This window comes from Octopus bimaculoides, chromosome 3 (assembly GCF_001194135.2).
Source record: "Octopus bimaculoides isolate UCB-OBI-ISO-001 chromosome 3, ASM119413v2, whole genome shotgun sequence".
NCBI classification, from domain to species: domain Eukaryota; kingdom Metazoa; phylum Mollusca; class Cephalopoda; order Octopoda; family Octopodidae; genus Octopus; species Octopus bimaculoides.
In genome coordinates, this window is record NC_068983.1 from 150,546,068 (window position 1) to 150,559,740 (window position 13,673).

Below are 13,673 nucleotides of genomic sequence, written 5' to 3' on the forward strand. Positions count from 1 at the left end.
TGTAGAAACTCTGCCAAATCAGACTGGAGCCTGGTGTTGCCATCCGGTTTCACCAGTCCTCAGTCAAATCGTCCAACCCATGCTAGCATGGAAAGCGGACGTTAAACGATGATGATGATGATGATGATGTATGTGTGTGTGTATGTGTTTGTGTGTCTTTGTCCCCACCCCAACTTCGCTTGACAACCGATGCTGGTGTGTTTACGTCCCCGTAACTTAACGGTTCGGCAAAAGAGACCGATAGAATAGGTACCAGGCTCACAAAGAATAAGTCCTGGGGTCGATTTGCTCGACTAAAGGCGGTGCTCCAGCATGGCCACAGTCAAATGACCGAAACATGTAAAAGAGTAAAAGAGAGAGTATGTAAGACCCTACCATATCTCCACTTGCACACACATCTATTCTCTGTTTCTCATATATCTATGTATCTCAATTGAGCTCCATTCTCTCCAGTTTGTAAGTTACAATAAATAAAGTGGGTATTCTTTTTCTTTCTTCAAAATCAATCAGAGTTTAATAACAACACTTCACCGGGTGGAAACGAAACAACTGTTACAAGTTTCTACCAACTTGACAAGCTTACCAGTACAGCTTATTTTCTCTTGTTTCCAGATACCGTCTTTGCACGAAATTTCGTACTCATCAATTTCTCCTTGATAGCCTTCTAAGCAAGTTACTTTAGCAACACCAGGTTTTTTAAGTTCGACTTCAGCATTGGTGATATTTGGTAAGATGGTGCAAAGGTCTGATATGAGAAATAATAAAGTAAAAAGAAAAAAAAAAACAATCCTACAAAAAAAAAAGAAAAAAAAAAGAAACAAACACCCAAAGAAAACAATTTGAAATCATTAGAAATTGATATGGTATTTTCAATGATGATGATAAAGATGGTGATGATGATGGTGGTGACGAAGATGACGATGGTGGTGGTAATGATGATGATGATGATGATGATGATGATGATGATGATGATATTTTATCGTTTGGTTTTAGATCAGCTCTGATCAAGTAGGTTTATGTTTTAAGGGTGTTCCAGGTGTGACTATACGATTTCAGAACTACATCACCATGGATACACATCTTCCTTTTCCTTAAAATTGGTAGCGTGTTATTGAAAAGTGATTTGACTGCTATATCTGGTGGGCTAGACGAGTACATAGAGGTCACTTCTGGTGATGACAATAATGAGAAGGAGGAGGAGAAGGAAAAGGAAGAGAGGGATGATGAAGACCCATTCTTATTCATATCAGCATCTTTGTCATTAACCCTGTACCTCCTCCACTTAATCTCCTGATATTAACAGATTGATATGCCCAATGTCATAACATCTCTTCATCTTCTCTAGACAGAAGGCTCAAATAATTGAGCCATTGTGGCTTACCAACCATGTCTGTCCTCTGCCAGTCTGCACAGTTCCACAAAACTTATTTGATGTTATCGTTGAACCTGGTTTTAGGTCTTTTTATTGTTTTGCCATATGCCACACCTGTTAATAGGAACTTGTTAAGGTCTTGTCTTCTATGTATATGGCCAGTAAGGTCCATTTTCTTTAAATGATAGAATGTAACAGTTTTCCCTGGCACTTCATTTTGTGAAGATCCACTCATTAGTTCTTTTATCCATCCAGCTATTGTTCAAATGCTTTAATTTTCCTTTTATCAATTTTCTTTATAATCCAACATTCTCCATAGGCAGCTATGCTAAATAGCTATGAATTGAGGAGCCATTTTCTTTGTTTGCAAGGGAATGGCCATTACATCTCTACTGCAACACTAATGCAGCTAAACAAACACTATCATCACCATACACCACAACGATCTCAGCTTCCCATCTTCACAACTTCACAGTCACCTGACCAAGCATCAGTTCTCCCACAGCCACTGCAACACTCTCCTCTCACTTCCACATCTTTGCATCCACCCTAACGTCATTAAGACAACCACTTCCAGCTATATAAAGTCTCTATCCTCAGCCATTTCCCCCACATTGTCATCATCCCTCTCTGTGCTAATTCTTCCTTTGATCACCATTCTCTGCCCTAGTGAAGTTGTGCTTGATAAGGATCAACCTAATGTTATTGTTATTTGAGCCCTGGATTTGCTCTGATCGAACAAGCCAATGATAATTGATATTCCAACAGTAACTTCCCCTCTTTATTTATTTATTGTTCAATGTTATATTATTATTTAAGATGGCTGGATGTAAGTCAAAGGAATTCACCTGCTATTTCTAGCTGGTCTAATGACTACACAAAGGATCCTTAAGTAGCTTATGTAGCGCCAATTCAGCTCTATAGCACGTATATAGTCAACTTAATTACTAAGGTATGACCTTTACATGTATTGCTTTGGGTATACAGGGTGCGTCAGTTTTTTGAGGACATTTCTTTCAAGACTTCTTAGTTTTTGTACCTTACTTTTCAGATAAATAATGTCAGACATGAGGTTGACTCAGTAAATGAAAAGGCGCGTTGTAATCATTGCCTTAAAAGCACAGCATAGTGAAACAAAAATAGTTTGCTTCCTGAAAGTTGCTAATTCTTCATTGTCGAAGTTCGAAAGATCTGGAAGTTGCTAACAGGGATCCAACATCAGCAGCTAAATGCAAAATGCATGCAGTGTCCTAATACCATTTGAACACATAACTTTGTACCAAAAGTCTAAAAAATAATCGATAAAAACCTCAGAAAGTAAATCAGAGCTATTGCAAAGGGTCTCAAGGTTTTGGAATGCATCATCAGAAGAGCTGTGCATGAGGACATCGAGTACAAGCTGTATCTGATGCAGAGGGGTGAGTTTATATCTTGAATGTGACAAGAGAGAATTGTTCGATCCATGCAAAGGGTTTGCTAAACAATTTAAAATATCAAGAGGCTGCAATGCCTTGGTTTTCCTCTGATGAGAAAAACTTTGATCAGGACCAAAAGGTAAACTGAAGAAAGAACAAAGAGTTATGGAGAGATCCAAATGAGGTTCCAATAGTCATACATACTAAGTTCTGAGCAACTGTTATGGGCTTGGCAGTCATCAACAAGAAGGGAGATATCATGCTTCCTTACTTTTTTTTCACAAGTCAATGTTGTTGTCTATACAGAGGTATTGGAAAGTTACGAGTCTCTGGATAGACAGAATATGCAACGGAAGATTGTACGTCTTCCAACAAAACTCTGTGCTGTCTCATAAGATTGGAACAATCCAACAGTGGATATGTACCGATTTCCATGATCATGTTCTCCCAGACATAACCTCCTGGCTCACCAGACCTCAATCCACTGGACATTTATGTATGAGGAGTAGGGGGGAGAGAAAGAAAGAGGGAGAGAAAGAGAGAGAGAAAGAAAGAGACAGATAGATAGATAGAGAGAGAGAGAGAGAGAGAAAGTGATAGATAGATAGATAGATAGAGAGAGAGAGAGAGAGAGAGAGAGAGAGAGAGAGAGAGAGAGAGAGAGAGAGAGAGAGAGAGAGAGAGAGAGAGAAAGAGAGAGAGGTGAATTAACACCCCCATAACACCGTACAATCTCTCAAGTCCGAAATAACCTGCACTATGTCCAAAATTATGAAAGATCATCTGACCCCATATTAAAGTTTCTATTAATGCTAACGGTGGATTTATTGAATAGGGGAGATAAAAGGATTCTCAAGATTAATTGTACCAATTTTCAAATACAGATTTTCTTTTCTCTTTGATGAGTTATTCCTCTTTTTCTGAATTCATAAAAATGACTTCAAAGTACTGACACACCCTGTATTTTGACCCATCTTCCTGGTGACCATATTGCACATTTCGCCATGCGAGAATGTATGAATAAAATCGATAAGTTTGAATTTGATTTGAATTACCTGTGCAGTTTATTTCAGATTGTGTCCATGTTTTATTCTGGCAGGTGACAATCTCTACTTCTTTAGTTCCCTTGTAACCTTCCTGGCAACTTACTTCCAGAGTGCCCGGTTGCAGGTGTGTCACATTTACATGTGCTATAGTTGGTTCTTTCCCGCAGGGACTAAGAGCTGGAATGAGAAGAGGGATATTTTTGGTTTGACTGCCAGCATTTCCAAAAATTAAAGTTTACCAAAAATTTTAAAACTTGGCACACTAATGCACTTGCCCAAATTGAATTGTTGGAGTTATTTCATTTTTTTCCAGAAAAATGTTTTTAAAAAGTTATAGAGGTTTAAAGTTTGATTATTTTCACCCTGTCAGGAAACAGGATTTAGAAGCTGTCATTTTGTGCATGACTGCACATTTTGTCATCAACATCCTGAAAATAGCACGTGTTGTCAATATTTTTAAACACGTGTTATATCTCCGGTAATTTTCTTTCATGTAAATAAATCTTATTTAGCTGTTATTTTTAGCACACCCCACAACCACCAGCATTTAATGCAAATGCGATAAACAACTTATTGCATGTGATAAACACATTATAATTTTTAACAGAGAGATTTGGAAAAATTAGATGAAAGTTCTCTGGTAATTTTCTTTCATGTAAATAAATGTTTATGTCAATTTGAAAATTTGCCAGCAAAATCTTATAAAATGATAATGTTCCAAAAGATGTACATGTTTATATGTTATATATGAAATTAAGAGTGAACAAAATATGCTTAAAAAACAAACATTTAAGCATGCAATAAGCAACACATTAACACACGTGCTTCTTCGCAGACTTTTTAAAGACTGCTACTATGGCAATAAGCAAAAGAGTTCTCATGTTCCGCTTGTTACTATCAAAACTGACATGAATGTGTCTGTGGCTTACGACTGGCTAAAATTACCCAAACTTTCAAACCTTAATTGCTAATAACTCTTTAGTTATTGATTTATAGTGAAAATTACATTCACGTTATTAAATAGCCTATAAAAATGTATCGTTACACTGAATATAAAATCAATTCGAACAGAAAATTGATGCTGGCAGACGCTGGCAGCCAAACAAAAGATCCGAGAAGAGATATCTTTTTACAATACATAAATTATGACAGCAGATGATTAACTTGGACATCTACTGTTTGTATGCACGTACATATATATGTATAGCATAGATGCGGTTTTAATTTCACTCTCACTTTATTATATATACGTGCATTCGAATGTAGCAGGGAACAGCTATCCTTTGGTCGTTATTTGGATCCTGTTGTGTCCACTACTCTGATTGGTTGGTATTGGCGCAATTTGTCTCTTACTCGATTGCACCAACTGCCACGTATAAATACAGTCACATAAGACAGCCTATTCTCAACCCAGTTTTTGAACCTACAGCTCCTTATAAAAATCACCTTTTTCTCCTTTCGAAGTCTTTTGGTTCCAGACCTTTTCAGGTCTAGCCACTGACTACACAAGACACAACCAATTCTAGTGACAACTCCAGACAACACCACTCCACAACAGCTACGTTGAGACTTACCAACTTCGTCCAACAGCATTACGGCAACCTTCGTCTTCGTCGCCACCATCATGTCCTTAACATCGTCAACATAATCTCTCTACGTACACAGTTCAGCAAGCAACTCGTCAAGGTTCAAACACTTCACTGTTTGTGAATTACTTCACCATGAATCAACAGCAAATATACAACCTGCAAGAACTCCTGTACCAAGTGACCCAGGCAGCAACATCACAGCCACGACTTCACGTACGACATGCACTTGCAACCAGCTCAGCATTATAGCTGCGACTTCTGGATACAGTATTTCAACTACTGTGTACAACTAACTACAAACTGGCATTCTCTTTCTTGTGGCTATGAACTTCTCATTTCGATGTCTATAGACTCTTTCACTGTCTTCTTCATTACCATTCTTATATGTTCTTGGCAGAATCGTTAGCACGCCAGGCGAAATGATTAGCAGTATTTTGTCTGCCATTACATTCTGAGCTCAAATTCCGCCGAGGTCGACTTTGCCTTTCATCCTTTCGGGGTCGATTAAGTAAGTACTAGTAACGCACTGGGGTCGATGCAATCGACTTAATCCCTTTGTCTGTCCTTCTCTGTCCCCTCTGTTTGGCTCCCTGTGGGCAATAAAGAAATATATATGTTCTTTGCACGCGCACACATCTATGCTTACACGCACACACATTTGTTCTCATGACGGCCTGTCTATTATTCTGTATACATGACACACACACAGACACATTCTACACGGATGTGTCTCCTTTTTCCTTCTGGCACTTATATGTACCATTCAATGTATACATTTATTGTAAGGCCTGTGTGATGTACTAAAAAGCTATTCTCGTCACCTCGCATCGCACGGTCCTTACATATGTTCGCCAAAGACTTGAAAGCTATCATATCGACATGACTTACAATTGCTACATGGATTTACAACCGCTGCATCATATTATATTTCGAAGGCTGTGCATTTGCAATTCAAGAACAGGAAATTGCTACCAAATGTCTAATTAACAAAGATACGGTGAACCCTTTGGAACCCCGAGATGGAACCGGAAATGTAGATTGTCACATTTCCGAGGAAGACATCACACATATGATTGGCAACCACCCAAAAATGTCATCAAGGTACTACATCCCTATGCGACACAACGTTGTCGCTAAACCAATATATTCTTTTCTATTCTAGGCACAAGGCCCAACATTTTTGGGGAGGGGGGGCAGTCGATTAGATCGACCCCAATACGCAACTGGCACTTAATTTACTGACCCCATGAGAATGAAAAGCAAAGTCGACCTCGGCGGAATTTGAACTCACGTACGGACAGACGAAATACCGATAAGCATTTCGCCCGGCGAGCTAACGTTTCTTATTTCTTTATTGCCCACAAGGGGCTAAGCATAGAGGGGACAAACAAGGTCAGACAAAGGGATTAAGTCAATTGCATCGACCCCAATGCGTAACTGGTACTTAATTTATCGACCACGAAAGGATGAAAGGCAAAGTCGACTTCGGCGGAATTTGAACTCAGAACGAACTCAGACGAAATACCGCTAAGCATTTCGCCTGACGTGCTACCGTTTCTGCCAACTCGCCGCCTCGCTAAACCAATATATTAATACAATGCTATCCAAGATAAAAAAAAAAAGGAAAAGACTGATCTCTCTAGAATGAATATAGAAAACCTTAATGTTACTGCGTACATACATAAACATCAACTGAAGAGATATTTGTGGAACCATTCCCATCAAAACTTCTATCAAGCGTAAACACAACAAGCGGATATTGTTGTTTAGGACAAACAAAAAATGTATGTACTAACACAGACGTCAGCTACCCTACTGATGTGAATATCTCTTCGAAATTCAAAGAGAAAGAGGACAACTACGAACAACTGCTTCAAAATTTCCAACTTTTATACCTAGATTATAAATTCTCATTAATACCAATAATAGTTGGTACACTTCTGAATAAATACCAAGTTTTCAGAAAAAGAAATCAGTCAGCTAATTCGTTCATTACAAATACAATCTGTAAGGGGAACTGTAAAATCATGCAAGACTTTTCTTAAATTTAAAATGTGTGTGTGTACATACATGCATTTACACACACACACACACACACACACACACACACACACACACACACACACACACACACACACACACACACACACACACACACACACACACACACACACACACACTTTATGAGCCGTTGTAAAACATGATTGCTGGGGTTGGGATGGCTATACTTCAGAGCAAGTATACTGTGATGATGAAACTTCGTTTTCATTTCTGGAGAAGAAAGATGAACACCCAAATCTAAAGCTTCCCAAAACCATCTGATGTTTCTTTTGGGAAAAAATGCATTATCACTTTATGACATAAAATTAATGGGAAAATTTATTTCTTGTTACGAGATTCCGGATTACGATGAGATTTTCAAGAATTGGTGATCTTTCGGTACGAGTTCCTAATTATCGGCCTTTTCCGTAAAAAGTGTCTTCGGCGATCTTTACCAAAGATCAGTCTTTTCCTTAAAAAGTGTTGGAAAGAAACAGGGAAACGACGTCATAACAGCGAAAGACATACAGAGAGCGCGATTTATTTTGAAGGGTTTAGAGTTAGGGTTAAGGTTTAGGTTTACGGTTAGGGTTTGCGTTAGGGAAGTCCGTCCCTAACCGTAACCGTAACCCTAACCCTAAACACTAACCCTAAAACCCTAACCCTGACACTAAAACTCCCTAACCCTGACACCGTAGTGAAGATCGTGCGGGTGTTACGGAAAAGGCCGATCTTTGGTAAAGATCGCCGAAGACACTTTTTACAGAAAAGGCCGATAATTAGAAACTCGTACCGAAAGATCGCCCAGGAATTTATTACTTCCATAACGTGAAGGATCACTATTTTTCACACACGTACACATACACACACACACACACACACACAGAGTTTTCATCCTTCCGGTAGTCGATGAAACAAGTACCAGTTGAACACTGATGTCGATGTACTCGACCAGTGCCCTCCCACAAATTACAGCCTTGTACTTAGAGTAGAGATTATTATTATTTGTTGTTGTTACTGTTACTGACGTTTATAATTTGTCTGTTCTGTTCTGCAGATAACTGGCTGTTCTTTTCAGCGAACGAAGGCGGCGAGCTGGCAGAATTGTTAGCACACCGGACGATATGCTTGGCGGTATTTCGTCCGTCTTTACATTTTAAGTTCAAATTCCGCCGAGGTCGACGTTGCCTTTCATCTTTTCGGGGGTCGAAAAATTAAGTACTAGTGAAACATTGGGGTCGATGTAATGGACTAGTCCCCTCCCAGGGGAGGGGCGGCTCTCCCCGCTTTTTGAACCAAAATAAGGGATTTGTGGCACATTAGGAGGTCACGGAAGTTGATTCCACGTGAAAAATTCGAGTTTTTTTTGTGAAAAGCGCAGGGGCAAGTTTGTAAAACTTTACCGTTTGTCTATCAACATGTTTTGCACATTGCTCTCGTAAGTTTGTTGTTATATAATATTTTACAGAGTTATATATTATACATTTTTATCGTAAACTAACCAGGACCTTAGGGAGCTAGTTAGTTTTTCTCCATTGGTAGCTCTTAGGGACCAAATTGGGGTTTGTTTAATAAATATGCCCCACGATTTTTATTCTAAAAAAGTAAGATGGCGGATGAGGACTCTTCGTCCGTTGAAAAGAACAGTCAGTTATCTGCAGAACAGAACAGACAAATAATAAAAGTCAGCAGCAGCAGCTGCTACAACAACAACAACAACAACAACAACAACAGCAACAACAACAACAGCAACAACAACAACAGCAACAACAACAACAGCAACAACAACAACATAACACATGAAATGTATGAAAGTAACGTTCCGACGCTAAAAAACTCCGCACTGCCATTACAGGAACAACACAAGAGATCAATGACAACAAAAAGCAACAACAGCGAGAGTAGTTGCGAAAACAGCAGCAACAACAATCATTGCAGCAGCTACAGCAGCACCATCACCATCACCACCACCACCACCACCAACAACAACAATAGCATTAGAAACCCCCAAAACAGCAACTACTACGTCAACAAAACACCAAAAACTTCCCCAATAGGATCTATTTTAAAACGGGGGCCACAGTTTTCATTAATGTTTTACGTAGTGTTTTTGGTACCGAAAGACTTTCAAACTTCGTATACTTATCTATTTTGTGTTATAGAACAGAAAAATATTTTTGTATTCGAATTTATTTCATGTAAAAGATTGTCTTATTTCGATAATTTCAACCAATCACTGACAAGTATTCAGTTGTTTATATTTACTCCTTTGGCTGATTAAGCGGTGTAAAGCGTATTTAATCTCCATAACTTCTGACATTTGCAGAGAGGCAACACGTGTGTTGTTTTACCCTAACCCAACCCTAGGGTTAGGGTTAGCCTATAATAGAAATGTTTATTAGCTACTACCAATATGCTTCAGCCATTTTTTGACAACAAAATAATAATTTTATCACCGATAGAATTGTTTCAGAATCGTTTGTTTATGTAGTCGGCACTTAATGTATATCGGCTGAATGGACGTCAGTGATTGGTTGAAATTACAGAAATACTTTAACATGGAATAACTTAGGGATTTCTTTTTTTTTTTAAGAAGACTAAGAGAAAAAGATGTTTTATATGACACATTCTACCAGTGTTCCAAGTTTCAAAGTGTTTCGTTAAGAAAATACTGTGGCCCCCGTTTTAAAAAAGATCCCCCCAATACAACCCTCTCCACTTCGGATCACTCAGACATGTCCTGTAACGAGGGGGATGGTGATAAGCCTAAATGGCAAATGGTCACCAAGGCTAAGTAAAGAAAGAATAATAAAACACAACACCAGCATAAAAACTGGTAAATACGAACAAATGAGGGAGATGTCTTTAGGCAACAATGCTCAAGCACACCTCCTTACTGTAACTACATTAACATTGTCAACATTATTCCCATCACTACTACAACCACTACCACAATCACACCACCATTACAAGCATAGCCTAATTCACACGCACATGAACAAAATTTAAACATCATCAGCTAACACTGCCATAAACACGACTAACAAAGCACTAATAGAATACATATACAGCCATACATACATCACTCAGAGCAATTTCTTCATATCGGCAACCAACGTACCTATACACATAAAAATCATACAAATAACATAAAGCACATATAATACATTAAAAAACAAATATCCTGATGGGAAGGGAAATTTTACAAAAGCGTCAACAAAAGATCTTACAAAGAACTGCTTGTGGAAACGCCCATATCTAACCAGAAAGACGGAACACCTATTCCCCGTCCCTCACAAAACTACAGCAAATAGCTCTCTCCTTCCTGTTCTCCGTTTATTTTCATTGTCCAATATGGCCTTGTTCAGAATATGCAGTATGAATGTATGTGACCTGGGGTTACCTTGGAAATAGAGCCACCTACTCAATGACTTCAGGTCACTAAGTATAGATGTCATGGCTGTCAGTGAGACCAGACTCCCTGACGGACGAGCTTTCATGTCCATTTTCAATGGATACGAGATTTACTTGTCTCCATGTCAACCGGGAATGGGGGATGGAACTGCAGTGTTGTTCCAGAGAGGTCTGAATCTGAAGATAAAGACCATCTTTCTAGACCCAGAAGGCAAGTTGGTGGTCCTGGATGTGAACAGTAGTGACAGGAGCGCTTTCAGACTCGTGGCTGTTTATGCTCCAAAGGGGAAAGGACAGCTAGGTTTCTTCAGACGTCTGGAAAATTTCCTGGGAAAGTCTTGACCTTTAGTGCTAATGGATGACTTGAACGTCGTCTTGGATTCACGCTTGGATAGTGTAGGGCTACCTGTTAGAAGTGGGAAGTGTAAAAACCTCGCAAACCTGCTCAGACGTTTTCAACTGTCTGATAGGTACCGACTGGATTTCCCAGATGTGCTAGTGTGGACATGGATGAACCGCATCGGGTCATTTAGGTAGTATTTAGACAGAACATTCTGTAGGACAGCAGACAAGGATAGTATAAGTTATCCACTTTTTAAAGTAATCGGCTACACAGATTACAAATTTGTGATACGCACTGTTGATCTAGATAAACTTCATAGGTAGGGACCCAGTTAATAGAAACTGAACATGTCGCACTCGGCGTGTCAGACTTACAGAGACCAGATTAGCGAATTAGTTAAGTGGGCATTGATGGGTCAGTTGTAAACAACATGATGGTTTACTCTGAAAAGGGCAGTTAGAGTAAATCAATTAGACTTAGACATTAACAATAGAAAAAAATAGAATAGATGAAAACTTAGAAACTTAGAAGTGGGTCTTAGAAAGGCAAAGCAATCGATGTGCTGGTGGCGAGATGGACCCTGGTCCAATTCTTCAACTCTAAGCACGAAGTGTGTATTGCCATAGCTAAGGTATGCTTTAAGAAATGAGGAAATGAAAGCCAACCGATGAGCCCGAGTGGCAGAAACTTAACATAGCAACAAAGCCACAATTTGGTTTTTGGTAGATCAAAATGGGAGCATGGTACTTGAGCCCGAGCAGATGTGTCCAGCATTTCAGCAGCACTTTTCTCGACTGTTTAGAACAAATGGTTGGCCGAACACAAGATGGATTTCGGTGCCTACCTCAACGGTGTACCACGACTCTCGGCAAGGGGGTATCTACCTCTTATCTAGGGACAAAGGATAAGACCATCTAGCCTCTTCTCTTCACTTCTGGATAATCCTGCCGGCTCCAGAACTGAGGTGATATTAACCCGATCCAGAGCCCACTTAATGATTAAGTTTAGTTCAGTGTGATGAGTGAAACAACCAGCATTTAGGCAGCAAGACAGATCGTAAAGACCTGTGGAATCGAGGGGCCTACCACAGCGACATCGCAGTTCTTCACAGATGTGGCCTCTCCACTTTGAGTGTGATGGAAATGTGGAGTTCATCTAGACTGAGTAGACCACCAATGTTGGCCATAGGCAGGACATCAATCCAGTCCCTTGAGAATTTCGCATTTGCAGAAAGTCGAATCAGGCTTAGTATATTACTATTATTTTTTTTTCCGACATTGGTATAGCAAGGCTAGCTCCAAAGCGATTGGAACTCAGGATTGAGAGTGAAGGTGCTAAGAATTATATATTTGAAAAAAAAAACCCAAAAAAAACATCACAGATGAGAAATTGAGAGATGGAATTCACATAAAAAAAAAACACAATAGTCAAGTTAGTGTTATCATATTTGAAGTGGTGAGACAAAAAGTTAAATGCAAAATTTTATTATGAGGCGAGGTTAAGTCAACAACTCACTGGTATCATTTTAACATTTAAACAAATATAGAGTGCCAACTACATTAGGTATGGTTTCAGAATGCAGCATAGACATTACTGACATATATTTACTCTGGCGAACTAATGTTTCTGCCATCTTCACCGTACCTCTGAAAGCTAAAACAACAAACCTGCTATTTCATGAGTCTTGCAGGTTGAAATTAATAGAATTTACCTCTGCAGTTTATTTCAGATTCTCTCCACTTTCCATTCTGGCATTTAATTTCTTCTAGGCTTTTGGTTCCTACATAACCATTTAGGCAAGAGACTTTTAGAATGCCTTCTTTCTTTTCAAATTTAGCATTTGCTATGGGGGGTTCTGTGTCACACAGTTCGGTGGTAGCTGGAAGTAAAGAGAAACTTATATATTATGGTGTATTCAATGGTGGAATTAGGGAGGATACTAACACGTAGTGAGTATTTCTTATTCAATCAGAAACCCCTCTGATTAACAAACTATTTGCACTAGAAGTGCACTGAAAAGCAAGGAGACTATGTCGAAAAATGATGTAACAATTTGACCCCCGCTTTTGTTTTAATAAATTACAGACGCAAGAAGCAAGCATGCATATGATTTTTAATTTACTCTCGCACACACACACATACACACACCCCCACACACACGCACGCACGTACACGTACACAAACACACACATATAAGTATACATTATTTACAATTGACGGATATTTGTCCTCTTCTTGTTGTTAACACAACGTTTCGGCCATTTCGAGCGACTCCTTTAATTCATCAATGAAAGCATTACAACATTACGAAGTGAACCGTTTTCTGAGTGTGCAAATTAGTTCGTCCTAACAGGGTGCCTCAATTTAAGTACCTAATTTAACTGAATCTAAATTACATCACACACACACAGAGACACACACACACAGACACACACACACACACACACACACACA

General features: G+C 39.1%; 1 protein-coding gene across 1 annotated transcript in view; it reads right to left on the reverse strand.

Annotated features, from left to right (window-relative positions):
* LOC106883020 (uncharacterized) overlaps positions 1 to 13,673 on the reverse strand; it is a 56,614-nt gene that overhangs the window by 7,081 nt on the left and 35,860 nt on the right. The window contains exons 6-8 of the mRNA XM_052966812.1: positions 12,931 to 13,098; positions 3,843 to 4,010; positions 584 to 745 (exon numbers count right to left, since the gene is read on the reverse strand). Coding sequence (XP_052822772.1) covers positions 584 to 745; positions 3,843 to 4,010; positions 12,931 to 13,098 — 498 coding nt within the window. The remainder of the gene's footprint in view (positions 1 to 583; positions 746 to 3,842; positions 4,011 to 12,930; positions 13,099 to 13,673) is intronic.